This window comes from Helicoverpa zea, chromosome 1 (genome assembly GCF_022581195.2).
Source record: "Helicoverpa zea isolate HzStark_Cry1AcR chromosome 1, ilHelZeax1.1, whole genome shotgun sequence".
Lineage (NCBI taxonomy): Eukaryota > Metazoa > Arthropoda > Insecta > Lepidoptera > Noctuidae > Helicoverpa > Helicoverpa zea.
This window is the reverse complement of record NC_061452.1, coordinates 14,556,162-14,579,973: the sequence shown is the minus strand read 5'-3', so window position 1 is coordinate 14,579,973 and position 23,812 is coordinate 14,556,162. Positions and strand designations below refer to the sequence as shown.

Sequence of the window (23,812 nt, the reverse complement as noted above, 5' to 3'; positions counted from 1 at the left end):
ATGAAGGCAGTATTAATTATGTTAATATTTACATTATTGTGTAAAGTGCAAGCTTCGGAAGAAAGTGAGAGTAGAAATGAGGTGGAACCCAGAGGAAAGGCCAAATATGCTTTAATAAGTGAGTACTAACATACTACTTTAATAATTAATAATAACGCCCATCGAATGAGGTCTTGATTGCCTTCAGACTCAAGTGTTTTGTTATGTATATGTCGCAGGGATATGATAAAAACGGGGATATGATCAATTCCCTAAGGGATTTGATCAAATCACGGAGGATGTTAAAATAACAACACGATTTTATCTTTTCCCTAAACAAATCTAGTGAATTGAACAAATCACTAGATTGGTTCAGTGAAATGACAAAAATAATTTTGCTTTGATATTTTAAAGGTTTATTTGGTAAGATATACCTACATAATTATGATAATCAGGTGTATGCAATACAAGGAAATATTGATATAAAAAATCACCATTACTCAGAACAATATTTTAATTTTTGAAAGAATCAACAAAAATTTCTTTAAAAAATATTTTAGTTGCGTATGATATGCCTATTTGTAATAATCACTTATTAAAACATGAAGCTGATTTGAGGCATCGTGAATAACATAAAACATTATTTTTCTTACAGGCACATCTATGACACCTACGGCTTGCCTAGTGTTTGCAAGCGCGACCCAAACAAGAACTGACAATTTTTTTGTCATTTCACTGAACCAATTTAGGGATTTGTTCAATTCACTAGATTTGTTTGGAGAAAAGATAAAATCGTGTTGTTATTTTAACATCCTCCGTGATTTGATCAAATCCCTTAGGGAATTGATCATATCCCCGTTTTTATCATATCCCTGCGACATATATAATCGTACATTTAAGGGCTTTTTTGTGACTTTATTCAACTAAATGTCAAACGTATTAATTGAAATGAAATAAATAATTTAGATAAAAACTATTATTATGCTAAAACATGTCTGAAATGACATTGAATAAAATAACGAATCTGAAATTATTCTCTATCACTATTTTAAGAATCCCGATTGGAAAAAAAAAACTATTTGTAAGGAGATACAAAGTAATACCAATCAGAAGAATCTACTTATCTCAACAAACCTCTTTTCTTATAACAAAAAGGAGTTGTATTTCTTAACCGGACTCTTTGGAAACTTATTGGAACTCGCAAGAAATTAAATGGTGTCCATTCAAAAAGTAAATAGATAAAGTTAGCTTTATATTGGTTTTGTTTACGAGTCCGTTTATCTGGCAATTAACTCTTTTATTAACTTTCTGGAATAATGTTTCTTTATTTAATTAGAAGATAAAGTGCTTAGATAAGAATTTAATTTTGATTTTCACTATAAAAAAATCACCGTACATTGCCCGTCATAATTCACATAACTCACTGGATCACGTTACGCATTAGTAATATCTACAACTTTTCATGACTCATTTCATACCAATCGCATCGACACCAGGCCAGCTGTTTACCATTCCAATCGTAACAAATAGACAGACGGGACATTCCGCGTCAATACAAACAAGAATAGTAACTCGAAGAATCACGATTTTCTTTTGTTACCTCATACTCCTGAAAGAGAAAGTTGTATGTGATAATAGGGTCTATGAATTCACATCCGTATTGTAATATATTGCGTCAGTTTCTTAGCAATTCTAACAAATGCTTTGGCGATGACTGGGAATTTCCAGTTGTATCAGGATTGCGAGATTGTTTGAAGGGGTTTTGCAGCTCTGGGAAACAAAGGAACCAAGGTCGATTTTAGTCACTAAAAGTTCTAAAAGTTCACTTCCTACCCTGCAGCCACTGTGGGAAGGGTCAACTAATGTTTTCGCAACTAATAAAGATGCATTCCTGCTTGATAGTCTGGGCCCAACCTGCCTGAGCTACTACTCGGTTTTTTTTCAAATTGACTACACCTTGCTGAGTTTGTCACCAGTTTCTTAAAAGTTTAAATAGTATTGTTCCTTTGTCAATATAGGAATCATGTCTGTGTCGGTTGTCATTGAACATCTTTGGCAGTCGTTACGGGTAGTCAGAAACCAGTAAGTCTGACGCCAGTCTAACCAACGGGTATCGGGTTGCCCGGGTAACTGGGTTGAGGAGGTCAGATAGGCAGTCGCTTCTTGTAAAGCACTGGTACTCAGCTGAATCCGGTTAGACTGGAAGCCGCCCCAACATGGTTGGGAAAAAGGCTCGGAGGATGTCTGTGTCGATAGCGAATGGAACTTTTCTTTATTTACACGCGTACCTATTGCAAGTTCCTAGATATGTAAGACCAGATCACCTCAGGGATATTTCTAGAAAAGCGTTAGTTGTATCAAAACAAAAGGTTACGTTACTATTTGTAGCTTGTAAAGCCATGTATTCACTGAGAAACAATTGTTTATAAACACTGTTTCAGAAACAAAATATACGTGTTTCTGAAACAAATAATTTTGTTTCAGAAACATATAATTTTGTTTCTGTGGACGATGTGGACGGCAGAATTTCCGAAACATTGTTGCTGTAAACATCTACGTGATGTTTCAGAAACTGTGTATCTGAAACATTGTTTCCCAGTGAATACGTGGCTTAAGGTTGTAGGTATATCTATAACAGTGTAGTTCTCCGAAAAACACAAAATACAATTAAGTCTATAGGTAGAATTAATGGACACGTATCCCGAATTCATCTCTTAATTTTTATGGTAAACAAACATCATTGTAACACGAACATTTAAATGGAAAACTAAAAGATCTGAGCTGAAGCTTATTCCTGATTCCAGTAGCGTCCAGCTTCGGTTTATACAGCGAATTAAAGTAAAAGTCTGGACCGAGAATTTAAATCTGAATCGAGAACAAATTGGAAACTTCCCTCAGTTGAAACCTTAGCCTCCCAAGATGGAAACATTTTAAGATTCTTAAAAAACTGCGCTCGTGTTGCACTTGGATTTGTGAAGTTTGCTATTACGGAAGGAACTGTTGTTAAAGTATTTAAATGTTATACTTAATGGGAGTCATTTGAGTTTAAAACATAATATTGTAGTAACATGATACACAAAAGACTTATAGCTCTATGGCACATAGCTCGATATACAAAACATCGTAAAACATTGATGGCTAAAAAAATATGTTTATAAGTCCATTTCCGCATAAATATTTATTATCATTAATTGGGCCAAATAAACCTTTTTTCCATTGTTTTTCACTTCACATTACTTTAATTCTTAAACAAACGCATACCAACAAGGTGATCGGACAAACTGACATAAGTCGCGGGTATACAATCAAAAAAGTACTTTAGGAAATCAATGAGGGGAGGCTTATGATCATTACTGAACATTCTATAGCTGAGAATGTGAAGATGATGATGTTGAATTCTAAACCTTCAAATAATACCGCCATTTCTCTCTGTTGCAGCCAACCTCGCCATAGTATTAGCAGCGAAAGTTGGACTGTATAACCTGATTGTGGCCATAGCTCTAACGGTAGCTAGCGTGAAAATACTCCTTATCATGGTATGGGCATTGACCATATACAAACATGTGCCAGACCCATACTTGCATTATAAGAGGACTGAGAATTATTCACCTTATCAAGATCAGTTTGCTCATCATAGGGAGGGATATCAGGCCTTAGATTTGATTGCTGACTTTATCAAGAAACGGCAGGGACGGTAGATTTTATTAGGTGTGTATTCATCTTTTTGGCATCACTAATAATGTTCCCTTCCACAGTTTTAACGGACTGCAAAAATGCCCTATTGATTTTAAGTAATCACAAAAATTTTACAAAGGAATACAGAACGTTTTGAAAATGATTGCTAATGTTCTAAAATGTTAAAAGAGTTATTCCTAATCTTACAGCCTTTGTAATCTTACAAAAATACCACACTGTTATGTAAATTATTAAATGAACCTTTAGCCAAAGAATTTGTGATATTCAATTGTTTACTAAACTTTTTTTTCTTTGCCCACAGTCCACTTCTTCTACGTAGTAGCAACGAAACTGATCGTCCTAAAGATGGTGTACGGAGCCCTATTCTACGTCCTCGTCACAAAAGGATGGCAATTCGTCCTCTGGTTTATCCACTACCTGAAGAAACACAAACACGACCATCACGAGTATATTGAAGACCATCATTTTGATCACTACGACCATGGTCACCATGACTACAGTTATGGACCACCCGATCATAGTTATGGACCACCCAGTCACAGTTATGGGTCATCCGATCACATTTATGGGCCATCCGATTTTAGTTATGGGTCATCCGATCACAGTTATGGGTATGCCGACCATCAGCCGTATGCTTATGATAAATATGGTGGCAGTAAAAAGAAGAAGATATATGATTCGGATGGGTCTTATGCTGTGAAAGGACATTGAAAGCAGTAGCCATAGAATAAGATATCTTTATGTACTTGTGTACCTACATTGAATGGAGTAGTCAACCACTGATGTATTAATTTTTTAAGAAGGTTTGCTATTTTACACCATGTTTTTGTAAATATTTCACTTTTAAACGAATTTGAAATCAATCTATCAAATATTTAATGCGGGATACTCAGGGCTGCCTCCTGACTGCTGAAGTAACCAGGAGATTTTGTACTTGGTGAAGAACCATTCCTAGCGTTAAGACAGATAGTAAAATATTTCAATTGATTTAGCAAGATAGACAGTTAACTGGAAATTTCTAAAAAAAAATGATAGCTTAAATTAATCATACCTACAAAATACTCGTCTTTCCAATTCTCAACAAAGTTGTAAGCCGTCACTGCAAATCACTGCAAAAATGTACCTACGCTTTGTATAAATAAGGGTTATAATATTGACGTCCTCTCATTTACAGGTAAATATACATTATCTGAGTCACGTTTAATTTTAACGACTAACGGTAACTTTCCCATCATAAAATACAAAGTTTATTTAGTGCCCCGAACATAGAGAAAACGGATCGCATTTTCCTTTCAACCGAAGCCGAGGTAAGAGCTAGTATAGAATGTTATCGGCGGACTGTGAAAGCAAAGGGAAAGCTTCTCCTCAAGTAACGGGCATTTTCTATGAAGTATTAAATGTTTTGAACTTTTCTTTCAAGAAAGGCTCTCAAACTGTATGACTTTGAGAGCTGATCCTTCTCTTTAAGTCACAGGAGACATTGGTTATGGTTGGCCATTATATGACAAAGCGTCTAGAGTAGCTCATTTATGTATATTGTTTGCATGGGTACGGTTTCACTCAAAAGTCTTAAATGAGGCTTGCTGCTCCAATGGGCAGCACGGTTCTCTTCAAATTATTGTCTCACGGAGAGGAAAAAAATTGAAACAAGTCTACCCCTAAAAGGCGGTCATATTAAATTCAGGAACGGGTGAACCGATTTGGCTGAAAATTGACATAGGAAATATCAAAGTTGAATAAGAAAATATAGGATAGACAGGTTTTAAGCTAGTGTTTTAGGATGTCAGAAAAATCGTGGATAGAAGCTAGTTAAACATGAATATTATGATTCAGTAAAAGTGTCAACCCTAGCATTATATTCCTTCATCCGCTGGGAGGGGGAGATGGTTGATGGCTCACAAGGGCATCTGAATTCGCAGCTAGCTGTAATGGAGCGGTGCCGGTGACGCTGTCATTATGACTCCCCTAATCATTGCTTGATGACTGAGGTTTGAGAGGGGGGGGGGGCTAGATAATATTCATGTAGGATACTGGAATTAGTGTCTATTTTGAAGAGTGAAAACACAACTTATTGAATTTAGCTGTTTAAACCTTTTATCAAAGAATACCTACTAGCTTCACGTGGGAACTTTACGTACTGGCAATTTAGGCATAAGGATCAGCAGTTTCCAAGATTCGACCAAACAAACAAACTCTACAACTTTGTACATTAAAGTATGGTTAGATAAGACACCTACAGAAATATGAATGGACATGGAAAATAAATATAGTGTTAAAAACATGTCGTGACACTTGAAAATTGACGTTGGAAAAGTTATAAAGTTATAATATTCACGAGTAGTCACGACGACGATTTATTGCAAAATTACAGTCAGTAATACTTTCTGAATGTACGCTTTAGTTTATGAATTTAATTGTAATATATTCCAGGCATCAATTGAGGAAAAACTTATACACGTCTCAGACATTCTAAAATCAATCTGTGTAGACACAGACTATAAATAAGTCTGGAGTCTAGTCAAAGAGTCAAACCTAGCATTTAAAATCACGCTGTCAACAATAAAAATACATTGTGGACTAACTTCAAGCTGTGCATCGACTGCAGTTTTATTGCTACAATAGCTAAATCCCGCGGTTTCATCCGCGTCTCATGGAAACTGGTCAAATATAGGCTATGTCAGCTGAAGATAGTATAGCAGCCGGCCGTGGTTTGGGAGCCTTTACAAAATAACACACAAACGCAAAAAAAATCCTCTTTATAATTCACCTAGTCCTGTGGAAACTACTTCTCAGTTCCTGGATAAAATAAAGCCTATGCTATGGATAGCTTGAAAATAGTGAAAGATTTTTTTTGGACAACGGTTGAGCAGTTTTGGAAGCCTTTAATGTACAAACAAACTTTTTTCTCTTTGTACTATTAGTTTAGAAGGATTGCATGGCTGTCGACAACTGTCGAATGATCGCACACTAGTCAACAATATATTTTACAACTGTTCCCGATTGTACTCCATTATGTTGTTTGGCTAAGTTCAATGGCGTCAATGTGTTCAAGTTTTCTAAACGACTGTACGCCACAATTTAACGAGTTTGCTACAGTTTTGTTGTTGTATGCTGTAAGGATTATAGACTTATCTGTTGCCTTCTAAGTTTCTGGTCTTAACTTAATGTTGTTATGAATTGCACGTTTGGAAACTTGATACCAGCTTATTAGTATATGATACAGCCTGTACTGGGAATTTGTGGTTAAGTATTATCGATGTGGAAATTCGATATTAATTAGCAAGTATATCATCATTTCACATAACTGTGTAGTATTATATATAGGTAAGTTAATTCTAATGTCGATGTAGCTGCCTGAACACGTTATAAGGTTCAGAAAATAAATCCCATTGTGTATGTTAAGGTGCATAATATTTACATATATTGTAAAATAATGCGTAAGCTATAAAATTCCTAACTTCCTGCATCGCGATAGAAAATAACCGAAACCCTTTTTCGTTAAATGGACTAACACTGTAAGATTATTTAAATCGGATCAATAGTTCCTGCGATTAGAGCGTTCAAAACCAAAGCACCAACTTCTTTTGATTTATGTAAGTATTTTTAAAGGTAAAAAGCGGTCCCCCGACACGACAAAATTTTGTTTAGTCTGACATGCTTTAGTTGGTACTTACGTAGTGTTTAAAGTTATTTTTTGCTTTTTATAGGGTTTAATTGCGTACTTTTTTTGGGTCGGGGTTTTTTTTTAATTTATAATTCAATTTTTTTTCTTTTATTACTATGGACATATACATATATACCTTATGGAAAATAACAAAGAACTTTTCCACAAACTAAAACCTAGTATTACAAAATTCATAGGAGTCAAACTAAGAAATCAATTATTATAATACATTTTAATAATTAAACTTTTGTCCTTTAAATATATTATTCGGAAAATTCTAGAAATTATATTTAATTAAAGACTATTTTCATGAACTCAAAATTAATGTTCATTTCGAAAGCAATGATTAAAGTCCTGATTAATTTGACAATGCAAATTGAATAAAGTTTAAAAGATTTTTAATAATAATAGAAATTATTAGCAATTTCATTCGTCTTGGCCATTTAATTTACTTTGATTACAAAGAATATTTTAACAACTTAAACATTTATATTTAAATCAATCCTTCTAAGCAAAGATTAATGCTCAATCCTTCTCCATGTGAGAGGAGGCCTGTGCCCAGCAGTGGGACGATAAAAAGGCTGTAACAGTAAACATTTATATTATTTTCTAGCAGAGTTCGTTTAATTAACTTTAGGTTGTAAATAAATTAAATGCGCAGATTTTCATTATAACGAGCTTTTGCTTTGCTTTACTGTAGCTTTATGTTTTCTCTATGTGTAGCTTTGTCAATGTTATAGGTAAAGTATTTTTTTTTTTAAATTCCTTGAGCCTTATTACCATATCACCATTATGGAGAATAACCTGCCCTTATTCCAATTGTATATGGGGTCGGCATTGTTTTTCAATAATTATGTTTATAAATGCTAATGCGTGTGAGATTATTCTTTACTACTTTTTTTTATTGCTGAAACTAGACCATTGTCAACTATACTTACTTCTATTTTTACAGACACAATTGGATCGATTTATCCAGAGAGTTCTTCCAAATCTTCCCCCTGAGAGATATTATTTACATAAAGATGTTTCATAGTTTATATTAAGAGATAAAATTATGTCTATTTTAATATGTGTCTTATTAGACGAGTGTTTCCGCATTTAAAAAGGAATAAAGAGTACCTTTTGGTCTGGTGCGACTACGTTGATAGAACAGAAAAACAATTTAACTAAAGTGGCTAGTTTTATATTATAATTGACCCAGTATTGTAATACAAACGCCCATAGCCATAAAAGCACAAAAACAACGGTAACTCTTACTTTCTTTGTTTACCATCATTATTCTAGCTCACTATAATAATTCACAAACTTTCCGTCAATGTAAAAATGAGGATGTACACCGTTAAGGTATCATCTCATCGCAGCAGAGTGCGTTACACAGATTTACACACAACATTAACATAAAGAATAGTCTTATAAAACAAAAATATGACCGCGAGAGAAATACAAACACAGACTAATAAATAACACCGTTTATTCGTGGGGCAAATGTTTCAAAACAAATACAGTTAAACTTAATATTAATAACAACTATTTTCTCCTAGTAACCTTTCGAACGATTCACAACAATATGTATTTTTGTACCGATAAATAATACTCCGTTGTAAAATTATTTTGTCGTCCGAAAAGTAAGAGCACGCTTTTAACGACTTATGTCATGTTAAAGCTTGGTTCAGTCTTAATTCACTTATTAGGGTTAGTGTTCACTCTTCTTGTTCAACTAGTGCGTAATCTAATCCGTTGCCGTCCAGTCCTTTTGATACTTCGTTGTCCTTTGACGTTTTAGGAGTAGGTTTGAGCTCCTTCTTCCTGATCTTACCCACGTGGGTTGTTGCTTCAACTAAGTCTAACTGCTCTAGAGGTGTCGCTGAAGATGTCTGTACTGGAACCTCCTTCTTCTCTGTCGTTGTTTCAGTTTTGTCCTCTGAGACGGGTTTCTCTGTCTTGTCCTGCTCGACAGGTTTTTCTTCAACCTTTTCTGGAAGTCTCACTTCAATGGGCACTTCCCTCTCAGGTGGTGGGGGAGGAAGCTCGTGTTTGGGCACACTCACAGTAAGAACACCATTTTCCTTGAGAACAGCGGTCACTTCTTCCTGCTTGCTGCCGGGTGGTAACACAAACCGCTGGACAAAGTGGTTCGCCATAAACTTCTGAGCGTCTCCCGTCTCCTTGTGCTTTCCTTCAACTATGATGTAACGGTTCTTCACTTTGATCCTCAACTCGTCTGGTTTGAATCGCCTGACGTTGAGGTTCACTCGTAATTGCTCGGCGTCTGACACAATTTGTGGTTCTTCTAGAGCTTCCTCGATGTCCAAAGCTGCTGCTGCCCTGATGAGCTGACTCCAGGGCCAGAGGTAGTGGTATGCAAGTGTGTGGGTGATGTGTTTGTCCAGAGCCGAGAAGGGATCGTCGACTCTGTGCTTCCTGGGCTCATGGCAGGCCGCGGTGGCGAGGAATGCAATGAGTATAATGTATTTCTGCATCGTTCGTTGCGTCGTGTTTGCTTTCGTAATGTACTATGGCGGTTGCAGGCGAGCGCAGGGCTTATATAGGCTTGGTTGTGTTTCGAGAATGTACGCCGCTCATTGATAACCGCAGCGGTAAAACCAGGTGCTCTCAACATTTGGAAAGTTCGACTAATGTTTCCGTGTGTGAGTTAGGTGGGTAATATGTTATCGGGTGACATTGAAATTTTATGTCTCCATGAATTGTGATAAATGTATAATAAAGTATTTTATCCATCTGCGTCATTGCTTTTTACGCCTGTTTCACTTGAGCACTTAGGTAAATGTTAGTTACTTTTCTGAAATGAAAGAGTTAATTATTATTTAGGTACTCGAAAAGATAACTTTACTTACGCTGCTCTTCTAGAAAAATCTTAGATTGCTTTGAATTCATGAAAGTATATGTTTATCTAATATGTACATAGTTTTTACATTTTCTTGTCACACTATTTCATATCTTTAATAATGTTAACACAATTCTTCCATTTTCAGCCATTCGATCGTTAACTACATAGGTACTGTTATGTTACTTGATTGAACCATAACACTATCCAGGTATTTGATAACGTTACTATTATGCAAAAAAGGTTAATAGTACAGTGACTTACACTTCTGCTGAAACTACAAAATACACACAAAGTTGTAGGTATTAATCCACTTTCATAGCAAAAAGTTGTAGTTTGCAACTCCTGCGCAGCTCGACGTGTTTACTCACGCACACAGCGGGCAATGACCGCGTCTGTGTGCGCGGTACCGTTAGCAAAACTAGCGATGCACTCACTTGTAGGTCAAGCACTTTTACTCTTACTACAAAACAAAAACAAATAACACTTTCAGATGTTTTTGTTTATTTAGTTATCAAAATAGCAACCTTTCAAGTTCAACAAAAAAGGTTTCAAGTGATTGATGATTTCTTTGCTGTCTGTACTTGTGTGGTAATTATTTATGGATTTACTCTAGAGAGTGTCACTTACTTATGTTTTGTCTGTGTAGGTACGTATAATTTGAAGGAAATTACTATAATGTACGAATGCATCTCTCATTTAATTTTGTTAACTAGTCAATCTGAATTATGTGGTGTGAAATTTTACTTTACTTAATACCTAAATAAATAAATAATTAAAAAAAATTTGCAAGAAGTATTATCATAGTCAAATGTTTTTATTTCAAACAGGCCTTTGCAGGCTCTGATAAAACGTCACACTAGTTGCACGGTTCCCAAAAGTTGGTCTCATGGAGAAAAGCCGACAAAAAACTCCACAGGCACTCTTTTTAAGAAAGTAGTACAAGGAATAATAATATCAAAAAAGCACTGTTTTCCAGGAAGGAATAAAAATATGTAACACTTAAAAAACTTAATGAGTTACGCATTATATCCATAGACATGAGAATAATATATAACCAAATCACATAGTCAATTAGTCATCCATGTTTTGCCCAACTATGATTCACAGGAGATATCATAAAATTTCTTTTTAGACGTATTTTCCTCTTCGTTAATGCGTTCTTCGAAAAACTATCTCTTCGTAATGACGTCAGTTCAGAGTCGTCTTATTTTCATAACTGTAGATAATACGAGGGGAGATCAATAAGTTCGCGGAATGAGAACGAAGGAGGTTGAAATTAAACACCAAATTATTTTTCCTTTTCAATATATTCTCCTTTAACCCTAATACATTTTTCGAATCTCTCAAATAGCTTGTTTATACCATCGAAAAAAAATGATTTGTCTTTGGCGTCAAAATAGGCCGAAATTGCCGACTTGACTTCTTCATCGTCGTCAAATTTCTTTCCACGAAGCTTTTTCTTCATTTTTGGAAATAAATAATAGTCACTGGGGGCAAGTCTAGACTGTATGGTGGGTGGTTTAATTGTTCAAGGCCGCATCGGTGAATGGCAGCCGTCGCAACATGGCACGTGTGGACGGGTGCATTGTCGTGCAAAAGGAGCACACCTTTTGACAGTTTCCCTATTCTTTTTTCCTTAATGGCTTCTTTCAATCTTTCCAGTAAAGAAGCGTAGTACTGTCCTGTTATAGTCCCAATACAAGTTTTTCTACTTTTTTGACGATTTCCGGTGTGGTGGCCCCAATTGGCCGTCCGGAGGGGGGGTCGTCTTCAATGGACTCCCTTCCTTGTTTGAAAAGACCATGCCACTTGTAAACCATGGTTTTACCAGGGGCAGAGTCCGCGTAAACCGCTAACAGCTCTTGAAAAATCGTCTGAGCGGATTTTCCTTGCTTGGTAAGGAACTTAATAACGGCACACGGTGTTCAATTTTCTCCATACTGGCTGACTTCTTCCCGATTTAGTTGTTTGCAGGTCGATAACTCAAAAGTTAATGACCCGATTAGTTTCAAACTTGGTATATATACTCTTAATGAGGTGCTTAACTAGTGCCTACCTGGACGGGCAAATTTATCCCCGCCAACCCCTCCATTCCGCGAACTTATTGACCTCCCCTCGTATATTCAGTAATGAGGTAAGTAGGACTATGGTTAAAGCTGAGGCTAATGCATGTTATATTTTAGTCTGATTGGTATGTGTTTATTTTTGACTGGATGTTTAAGAAAGTAGCAAAGTTATGTAGGTTTTGTTTCCATTTATGTTAATTTTGCATGTTTTTGTTTAAGTATTTTTATGTGTCGGTCAGTATTATTTACTTACTAGCTTCTGCCAGCGGTTTCACCCGCATCCCGTGTGAACCTCTGCACGAACCCGGATAAAAAGTAGCGTATAGCCTTCCTCGATAAATGGGCTATCTAACACCGAAAGAGTTGTTCAAATCGGACCAGTAGTTCCTGAGATTAGCGCGTTCAAACAAACAAACAAACAAACAAACTCTTCAGCTTTATAATATTAGTATAGATTTTATTTCGTCCTACTATTGTTTCTTATTTATTTTTTTCTCGACTGCCAAAAAGGTTTATATGTTTTTGAAGGTCATATATATTATTAAATACAAAAAAAAGCTTTATAGCACACTAAATTAAACCCTAATTAAAATGTTTAGTAAAAGCAACTTTTACCATCTAACAACTTTTTAACCAAATTTTACGTCCAATATCTCAGTCATATCTACCGACCAAAGAGAAATGCTTTTACCGATGTTGACCAAATAAATAAAATGTCGTAACGCCATTGGAAATGTCGCAGGTCAACGACCTTCTGGTTACGTGTGTCGTGGTGACTCAATTGTCTTGTTCGATGGAAACCCACTTTGTAAGTTTTGTTTATTTATAGAATTTGTTATGATTATTACAGGGTTTATAAATAGTGTAATTAAGATAAAAAAATCCGTACTGATACAACAACATAACTCTTTTTATCCTTGAGGAACAAGAATACTTTTTTTTTTAACAAACCTTAACCAACTGTTTTATTTTCTGATAAATATTTACAAAAATAGTCCTTTGATTGATTTCAAGTCCAAAACAGTTGGACAAGAATACTTAAGTTTTTTTGCAGATATTTTTACCAAATAGTTTTGGTAAAAATATCTGTTTTTAAACGCTAGTTGAGTAAGAAGCAATGCATTATCGACGCATTTTTATTGTTATGTAAAAAATTGGCGTTTAAAATTAGCACCTTTATGACATTTAAAATAAATCTTTCTCTTTTTTGCAAATATTATGGAATGTTTTTACTTTGGTTCTTATATAACAGTAATGCAATGTACATTAAGTATATATATAGTACATTAAGTATACATATAGTATACATATAGTATACATATAGTATACATATAGTACATTAAGTATGTATTAGAGAATTTATAGAAAAAATATTGATATCAACCAAAATTATGAGTTCTGTATTCTGTTCATGACTTCGCCAATAACATCAATGCTTTCATACCACTACTGTAAATATGTATTTTTATTTATTAAAAAAACTAACGAGCATCAAACCGGTCCACTTAACATGCTGACGCTACCGTTGCGTTAACTCATTACAGGTTTTGCCACTAAACCCTACACCGGTAAAACTTATCATTCTAATTTCAACTTTCTCTTCACACAATACGGTTTCATTTCATTTGCAATTCATAAAGGATAAACGTCCGTCTGCCTTCTGGAACACTTGAGTCAATTTTTCTAACAGAATGTCGTAATACTCCAAGACTTTTAAGATATTTTGAGTCTTAACGTATGTTGTTAAGGTTCATTTTGGCTTGGCGATGTTGAAGTATGTAAGGTACATTCTAGAGAATTCGTCCGGTTTCGCGTAGCATTTGTAAATAAACACAGACAACAGGTTGGCCGGGACTTAGGGGAGATTAGGCCGAAGTGAAACAGTTATAACGATCAGTTATGTAATTATTATAATTTCACCTGACCTTTGACGTTTTATTATGACTCGTAGAGAGTATGTAGCAATGTAGTTATTAATTGTGTTTAACAACTTAACTTTAATGGTTGGCAGGCAATAAGGTTTACATCATATCAAATGCCAATAATTTTATTGGAAACTATCTGTTGTTCAACCGCGTCTCATAGAAACTACTGCTCGTACCCGGATAAAATATAGCCGATATTACTCGGGAATAATCTAACTTCCCAACAGCGAAACAATTTTTGAATCGGTCTAGTAATTTCGGAGCCTTTAGGGTACATACATTCATGTCTTCCACGGGTTATATTGAATTTATTCTCGTCCTATTCAAATGATGGAATTTGGGACTGCATCACGGACATGTGACCTGAAAAGGTGGTTTACTGAAAACAGGATGCCATTCATAAGGATCTGTGCATATATTTATAAACTGCATTAGTTATTTGATCGACTATATACCTACCCTCCAGATGTGTCCATAGAACTCATTATTAGGCTTACCTATAACTTAGACTGAAATCATAAACGCCAAATTATTATATCACTTATCAATTTCAATGAAAATTACATCCAGCACTGTCCTAGATTTGTTTCCTCAGAATGTAAGAGTAGAATGCATATTTGATTAACCTTGAAAGTTACAGAAATAAAAATAAATATTTGTAATAAAATTATCATAGCTAATTCGGTCCATTGTTTCTAGTCCAAAGATCCAGATTCTAGCGTGTGCTCGTTAACACAGTGCTTAGATTTGTGTTACAAAGTCCAGCGAAATGTTTGCATTAATAAAATTGTGTTAATTAAAACTGGCCTTGATTAATATAACTATAATTCATGGTCTGTAAACATTGTTATTTGCATAAACGTTCTGCGTTGAACGACCGGTCTCTACGGAGCCAATAATTTGTATTTTAGCCAATAATTTGTATTTTAGTTTTGCTCTGTAAATTCGGCCTATTTAAATGGAAACTCGTAATTATAATTTTCAGTAATATTTATTTACTTTTTGTGCTATAATTGTTAAAATAGATATACAGAATACTTATGTTCTGGAATATTTTTTATGTGGAACCTACTACTCACCTTTGAGTATTAATGAACAACGAAAAAATTGCTAAAGTTATGCAAAGAAAATAGTTACGTGAAAACAGCATTAAGTATTATTTATCGGTTAAAAGATATGGTACATTAAACAAAATTGTAGTCACTTACTGTGACGATAATAGTTTTTATGGGCAACAAAGTTATACATTAAGTATATCAATGTATAAGGTGGCAAGTACAATGTTTAATGCATGGTTATTAATAGAAAACAAACATCCTAACTGAAAATGTCCTTATTTTTGTGAAGTCGGTACAAAACAAAAAGATCTATTTTTCTGTGTTAAAAGACTTGTTCACAAACATCCAAACCCAATTTTTGAAAACACTTTTAAACCTATAATTTGCCTTTTGCCTAACTCAAATAGATGTCCCAATATTTCAACTTCTCCGTAATCTTTTACCTGCATCATGTTGACATGAGAGGTCAAACTGAGGTTATCTTCAGCTCAACTCAGATCTCCCCTACACCTATCTGATTGAATAATGTCTGAAATTACAAAGTCATTTCATTGTTCCATTTTCTTTACTAGTACAGGATCCTTGGTTTTTGTGTAGTTGCTTTTATAGGTCAAAGTTCTGTATTTTGAACATTCTTCTACAATATTATTATAGATCGATGATATGATTATTGTTTCTTGTGATATCTTTCATTCATCATTAGCTTCCAATAAAAGTATATAAGTGAAAGCATTTCTTAACCAATGGACGACATACATAAAATACTCAAGGAATTTCAAACAGGACAAGTATTTCCTGAGAATCTGGGAACCAAACAAGAAAACAAACAATTCATCTCTTTAATACTAGCATAGCATAGATGTTACACACGTTATTGTATGTATTGTTTTTATTAAACAAACAAACAAACTCACTCAGTGTGTTACTATGCACGTACATAGGTATCCCTATTGTCCCCTCCTACGGGGAATGATTGAATGATTGCAGGAGACACAACTTCTAGAAACATTCGATATGCGACACATAATCTGCAGTAAGGCATCGTCCTGATACAACGCTATTCCGCGATTATAGTAGATTCTCGTGTTTTTAAAACACGTTTAACTGTTGATCCAGTCTGATATTTACCATTTTTGACAGTCGTTAGGTGTAGTCGATAGTAAGTTGGACAACTAATCTTCCCAAAGGGTATTGAGTTGCCCGGGTAAATTGAGGAGGTCAGATACGCAGTCGCTCCTTGTAAAACTTTGGCACTCAGTTGCACCCAGTTAGACTGGGAATCGACCCCAACATAGTTGGGAAAAGGCTCGAGAGATGATGAGGTGTCTTATATGACAATCGTACGACGTTGTAGCACGACACAAATATTTGTAAATCAATAGTCACCTAGTCACGTGGTAGTCGCATCACTCAATCGCGTTCTATCAAGACGATGCCTAAGACATAACAATCGTGATTTTTTGTTTACCTTTGAATATTGTGCGAGTTATGAAATAGTAATCCGATAAGACGGAATTGTGTACAAAGGTGCGCTTGTGTGAGTAGACAGTACACTACAATGATCTTGTTATGTGTATTGATTTTTTGTATCTTTCAGTAGCACAATGTGTACACACAAACAACGTTGTGAAAATATTTATGTTATGGGTACAAGAACATATTTTACAATCTTGCACAACTACGCTTGACGTTTCTTAAGCATCTGTTCCAGGTCTTTATGAAAAAACCTTGACTTTGAATTCAATAAAAAGGTCACAATATTAACAGTAACTGCAGTCTCTAGATATATATCCTATACATCCTTAAGATGCTAGCAATAATTGCAAAGAATAAAGGTCTTTTGAATATTTACGAAATCTCAGAATCATGATTACCATAACTGCAGATTATTTTCGTAACAGCATTTGGTACAATGGTCTCATGCACTATTTCTGATCACAAAATTCAATGATTCGAAGGCCATCTTTTTAACTACGAAGTATAAAAACACCTTCGTTTAATAACATTTAACTTTCGATTGGCGTTAAATGTTTTGACCAAAATGCACTAAACGCGATATTTAATACATACAGTCATCCACAAAAGTGTTTTGTTTTGTAGGTATATTTTGTAAAACTGAATGCTATTTAATTCAAACAAAAAACACTGCGTATTTAATATTTTTGTAGAATAATATTCTAATATTTCAGAGATTTATCATTGAGATTGACGGGGTTTTGTCGTGTTTTTCGCTAAACCTCAAGAGAATGGTGTAAAGCTACAAAATAAGAAAATATTTTAAAGTACAGAAGAAAGTACTTTTTGGTTCTGAATAGGTACTCGTTTATGAATTGTAAAAATCCACAAAATAACATCTTGCAGACATTATGTTTAATTTTTATACTGTTGAAGAAATAGTTCTAGACAAGTTTTTTCTTAAGTTTTTGTTTTATGTTTCACTTGGGTCTATGGCTAGAATTAGCTTGAAAAATGAATGTTTAGATAACAAATATAATATCGTTTTATTCGCGAATAAAATTTATTTGCTTCCATTAAAAGTCATTGTAGGGAATATTAAGTCCGGGAAAATTTATTTGGGTATAATATAGGTACATGAATAATTGAAGTGTGCACAAATAACATTGATTCTCAGTAAATATTATTGAAAAATGAAATATATAATGTAATCGCATTTAATACAATAATTGTAACTACAATAAACACTCGTTTCGTAGAAATTGTCAAAGCAAAAGAGTATTATAAATCATTTTTAATGAGCCATGAAATCACACAGGGCTTCTACAGACAGAAACTTTAAATCACAATATGAAAAGAATATTTGAATTGAATGTTTCTGAAACGTTGTGCACATAAATATTTTTTTAAATTCTTGGTGTAATGAAAAAAATTACACAAATTGCTGATTATGAATTTTGTAGGTAGCAAACATATTAATATTTTTTTATGATTTTTGTATAAAAAAATGGCACCTAATTCTGGCCATTTTTGACCGACTTCCCAAAAAGGCGGAGGTTCTCAATTCGGCCGGTATGTTTTTTTTTCTATGTATATACATCGATTACTCCGAGATTTTATGTTACAATTTTTCTTATAATAACTCGATATGCAACCTACAAAGGCCGCCAACTCTAACAGTTGTTACCTCGTTGTTACCAATGGTCTAATGGTCTATCGTTGAAAGCCGGCACCTCAAGAGCCTCTCGTTAGGCAGTTGGATCAAGAGCTTGATACACAAAGCGCCACTTGACACGACGCGTATTGTTACGAAAACCACTACAAATCTGGACGAGCCGATTACGAGGTGATAAAAGATTAAAAAAAAAAATCTAACAGTATATTACTGTAGGTTTATTGCAAAGAGGCATTTTATCGTATACGTAGATATTTTACCGTTGGAGCCATAATTTGGCGAATATGTTTATTTTATATTATAAAAAATATTTTTACAAAATAAAATATTAACTTAGGTACGTGTATGTTATTGTGATTTTACTTATAAATAGATTAAAATTGGTGGTTTCACGAAACCATTGAATTATTGTTGGCTGTAAAAACATAGCATATAAATAACAAAAAAAAAACAGACATAAATAATAAAAAACTAAACACTTCTCTACTCGACGGTACAGTTGGACGTGAAAGTAAATACAGTGAAAGTGCTCTTTGCTTCGAACAGTTCTGAGCTGAGATGAAAGCTGCACAGTCGAACCTAGGTATAGGCACTTTTCTTATTTCTTATTTACCATGAGTCATAACACTGAGAATCGGCGGTAAATACGTCATCTTATTTTTGGGAAAAAAAACACTGACGCGTTTTTGACCGACTTCAAAAAAGGAGGTACTCAATTCGACCGCATATTTTTTCTTGGGTAAAGATTAGTATTATGACTATTTCATGAGAAAAAATGGTATGGCTCTCAAATATGCCGTCATGAGTCATTATGTTCGGTGGCATACTCTTTTTAAATGAATTCGAAATAATAAATATGTAGATAACAAAAAAATACCTTTTTTTACATACATAAACGCTACAATTTACAAAGAACTGTTATACATCTACAATATAAGGTGAATAGGCAGAATATACCACATTTTTGTATCACAAAGTCGATGCCATTATGTTTCTGCCAAGGCCTAGCCAAAACAAACATAGGGAAAATTACAAAAGTAGTGTAAATACCGTAGTAAGTTACATAAGAACAGTATTGGAACGAAATGCCTTATCTATGTTATGGCTTACGTTTCTGCTTTCTGAACATCAATATTTTGACGTTTTGCTTTGGAAATTCTCATTTGTAAGAATACTACATACAATCTTACTATCAGCAGTATTCTACCTAAGGTTTTTTTTATCATTGTAATTTCAATAGTAAAAAAAAAACAGAATTACTGGATCATCTACATTTGGAATATTTAAGCACTAATGTACCTAATGGTGGAAAGGAACATGTTAAAAAATTGTGAAATTAAAAAAAATCGTCCAATTTAATTTAGCGTGTAGTTCATAGATGACTAGAGGCACATGTGCAAAAGATTTAAGTGTTTTCAAATGGTGCCTGGCCTACTTTACAGGGTTTTTGAGAACACCTAGTGTCCATTGATTAGGCAGTCTCCATTATACTCGAAGCTTCTTGGTCAAGGATGGTGATGATCAAGAATGTTGGAGTGATGATTATATAATAGAAGTTCACACCCGCATCTCATTTTGGAAACCTAATATGGTTGATACCTACATATAAACGTGAATTCTTGTAAATATTTCAGCCACAATGTTACAGTCCCAAGGGCAGTGTTCACTAGAATTCAATTGGAGAACTTTCCGTTTAGGTTTGTTGAAGCTGTTTTCATCTCGATATGAATCGATTCGATTCGTACCTCTGGCGGGATCGGGAATACATCGGAAGGTGACATGTGATAGCAATATTGGTTTGCTACTGGATCGGTATTCGCCAATATGTTTGATGGTTCAAATCTATGGGGTTCGTAAAGGTTTGTGGGTTTTTATGCAATTTGTTTGTAGATCTGAATGAATTCGAGAAAGCATCGATATTACCTAGGGCTAGGGCTGAATCCGGTTTGACTGGAAGCCGACCCCAACATAGTTGGGAAAAGGCTCGGAGGATGATGAGGATGATTGATATTACTTAGGGCTTACTAATTGTACTCGAGACGGATTGGCGAATTGAAATATAAAGGATACATAATTTGTGATTAATTTTAATTCAACATCGGCATAATAACCTATCACTACTATTTTGATCTCATACAGAACGAAACCAAAAATACTATATGCTAGTACATATCTATGATCTATATTTTTCTATCAACACTGTGTTACTTGATTGTTATCAAACATTATTGTATCTTCTTCTTTATCCTTTATTTACCAATTGACTGTTATTTTCTTGACTAGTTCTATTCCTCGGAGCGTATCTACAAGATCCCGAGCCAATCAATGAACCGGATCAGTAGGACTGTTCACTGAGACGTTAATATCTGTCGTCGAATTTAGGACGGATATCTTAGGATAGGTAGCACAATATTGGGATACCTACTGGCCTTGTGTGATTGTGTAACGGTGACGGAATAAAAAATAAATAGGAATTTATATTGATTTTTCAATTAAGTTTTAAACTTGGGCTTTGAAAAAGTTGCCACAGCCCTGGCTCTCAAAAGGATTAGCCAGTAAAAATATGACATTCCCTCCCACAGCAAGAGGGGTCATATTATTATGATTTTCAAGAGGTTTAACAAATAAAGGAGGTAGATTGGCAGACCATGCTTTGGTCTGTAGGCAAATGTCAAAATGTTCGGCCCATAAAACTTAAACTTTACTGACGACATTAAAGAATCTATTTCTACCAGAAACCAACATAATTCTCTCTCAAACCTTGTAATTTCCTAAAAGACAAGGCCGGCACTAGAAGTGGCCACATCGTCCCCTAAGGTCAATGGCACCATAGCCTGAAGGCTGGTCAGACAGTTTCTTGGTGCAAATGTCGCGAAAAGGTCACCTTCATTATGGGACTGTCGCCATGAGCTTCACGATGGATGGTACATAGTGTTAGAAATGAATAGAAATGCCAATGATTTGAATAATGATTTGCCAAGTTTGCATTTGTGAAAATTGATTACATAATTTACAAATGGTAAAACGAGACTCTATAGCAAAAACAACACTGTCCGTCTGTCCGTCTATCACCAAGCAGTATCTAATGAACAGTGATAATTGTATACATAGATGAAGTATTCCTGTTACCACTTTAGCAAAAATACTGAAAGCTAGAATGCTTGACCATAAATATCTATTCCTAAATATTTTATTTGCCTATACAATAAATGTTAAGTCAGAAGTAACAAAATTTAAGTACCACTGGAAGACTGACTCAAGTATTTCACAAAGGATCTAAAAATTACTGCCACAATTATTTCGGGAACGGAACCGCGATATCCAAAAATAACTTCAAGTGACACTTCAGCTGAAAATCGTCGTTTAGTTGGCAATTGAAATTCTTCGAGTGACACAAAACGGAACAGAGAAGTACCCTAAAATAATTAAATATAATTGTGAACGCAATAAAAGTAATTAGGAAAGCGAAAAGATTGTATAGTTCTATGGTAATGTTCGTATAAAGGAGCTTTGTGAATTAGCTGCTTTAGCAATCTGGAGTGGTTATTGACCTTTACCCTTTTATTATAAAAACTGCCGCAAGTAGTGGTTTAAACCCATAGATATAATATTACTAAACAAGATTGCGCACGCTCAAAATATATATTTACGAAAATGAACTCTATTTTAACGCAATAAGGTACTAAATTGGTTGCATAATACACAGAGGCAAATCCGAGCCGAGCGGGATAGTTCGAACGGAGGCTGTTTGTCTCTTTCTAACACCTTGCCAGCATAAAAAAATGTTGTGATCAAAAGTTTTGTCTTCCCAAAAAACAATTGAATCACTTATATTTTTATCTTATTTTAACAATTGTAAGTCAACAAATTAATAAAAATCGCATTAATTTATTCGTATTTATTATTAAAACATAAACAACATAAATTTTTATTTTGCTTTTTTTTATTTTCTAGCGGTAACCCTGAACATTCTTGGCGCGTAATCAGCATTTAAAATTTTGTTTATATTTTTTTGTATTAAATCAATTTAAACTGTTAAAATGGTGAAAAAGTGTTGCGTTTCTACTTGCAAAAGTGAATCCTATGGTGGTTGCAATATATCGTTCCACAGGTTAGCTAATAATAACATTTTCGTAAACCAAACAACTAGGGTGCCCATGAATTCTTGTAACGAGTCAAAATATCGGTGATGTATTTTAAAACTGTTGTACTATTGTTATAGCTTCCCAAAAAATGAAGAAAGGCGACATAAATGGCTCAGCAGTCTATATATGAAGTAGAAATACAAAAAAAAACAGTCTTCACTTCGAATCTTCCTGCTTTTATACTGCTAATTTCCGCTAATTATTAAAAGCCTTTATTAGTATCTTAAGGTCACAAACTGCGTAAGTTAAAACTTCAATACTAATCTGTGTTTAATAATCTTAGCAAATTCGGATTTGTCTCACATAGCTTAATCTCATAGTCACCCTATTAGAAAGGGACAGACAGCCTCCGTACTAACTGTTTCACTCGGCTCGTTTTTTGGGTTTATATGCGCAGTCCTGTTTACTAATATTATGTCTATGTTTAAACCAGACTGAAGTCGTCTTGGTTTGTTACGGTACTTACGATAGTCTTTACATCCTTATTTCAAAACGTAGACTAAGAGAAGACGGTTTAGTACTTCGATTTGTCTGTGGTTCAAATAATATCCACAGATTATAATCAACAAATATTTAAATCATTCGTTCAATCGTTCCGAATTCTATGCGCCGTTCCTTTTTACATTATTTTGTTAAATCTATATTGAAGAAAAATAAATAACTATGACAATAAAAAAAATATCTCTGCAGTTGAAAATATTACTTTTTATTATTTAAAGGTAATTTTATATTTCTAGTATCTTTTAACGATATATATATGATCCAATTATTCTCTTTTAAACAACTATTGAGTTTGCGCGTATAACGGAACGTCAGCGCGCGTACCCGAGTTATGTTTTGTTTTTAGGTTAGAAATAACTTGGATTATTTTCATCCCGATTTAAATGATTAAATAAGACGTTGTGCATCTAATTAGAACCTCTTCAAAATTAAGTGCACAATAACTTACACACAGAATATCGTGTGCATTAAATTACCAAAAGAAAATGAAACAACAAAAAAGTAAAAAATTATATTTTATTTCGATGTCTATTTATACAGTTAAACACACTGATACTTGTTGGACACTGTTCTTCATCACACAATCTTGTTCCCTTTCTCACCTTGGCATTTTTGTATATTTTAGCAAGCTTCCAGCCTTTTACAAACATTGCATATTATTGGCAGAGATACGGCGTGAAAAACGCCAAAATAGTCTTGAATCTGTAAATAAACAGTAGACTGTATGATAATCTGATATATTTTCGAAGTTTCATCAAAATCCGTGTGGTAGTTTATGCGTGGAACACAAAGAAACATCC

The 23,812-nt window shown here is 34.4% G+C and overlaps 2 protein-coding genes across 2 annotated transcripts; one reads left to right on the top strand and one right to left on the bottom strand.

The window, feature by feature from the left end:
* LOC124629609 lies at nucleotides 1-4,386 on the top strand. The gene is made up of 2 exons (XM_047163100.1): nucleotides 1-118; nucleotides 3,977-4,386. The coding sequence occupies exons 1-2, from the start codon at nucleotides 1-3 to the stop codon at nucleotides 4,384-4,386; spliced, it is 528 nt and encodes a 175-aa protein (XP_047019056.1).
* Nucleotides 4,387-8,793: 4,407 nt separating this feature from the next.
* Nucleotides 8,794-9,850, bottom strand: LOC124634624 (protein lethal(2)essential for life-like). Its single transcript, XM_047170279.1, has one exon. It carries the CDS (start codon nucleotides 9,817-9,819, stop codon nucleotides 9,040-9,042), a length of 780 nt encoding a protein of 259 aa, XP_047026235.1. The 5' UTR covers nucleotides 9,820-9,850; the 3' UTR covers nucleotides 8,794-9,039.
* Between the last annotated feature and the right edge of the window lie 13,962 nt (nucleotides 9,851-23,812).

What these genes read in the sequence shown, in the direction of transcription:
- LOC124629609 (XM_047163100.1), top strand. Translation starts at nt 1, where the DNA reads ATGAAGGCAGTATTAATTATGTTAATATTTACATTATTGTGTAAAGTG. An exon ending in GGCCAAATATGCTTTAATAA is followed by an intron (nt 119 to 3,976) that starts GTGAGTACTAAC and finishes CTTTGCCCACAG; the next exon opens with TCCACTTCTTCTACGTAGTA.
- LOC124634624 (XM_047170279.1), bottom strand. Translation starts at nt 9,819, where the DNA reads ATGCAGAAATACATTATACTCATTGCATTCCTCGCCACCGCGGCCTGC.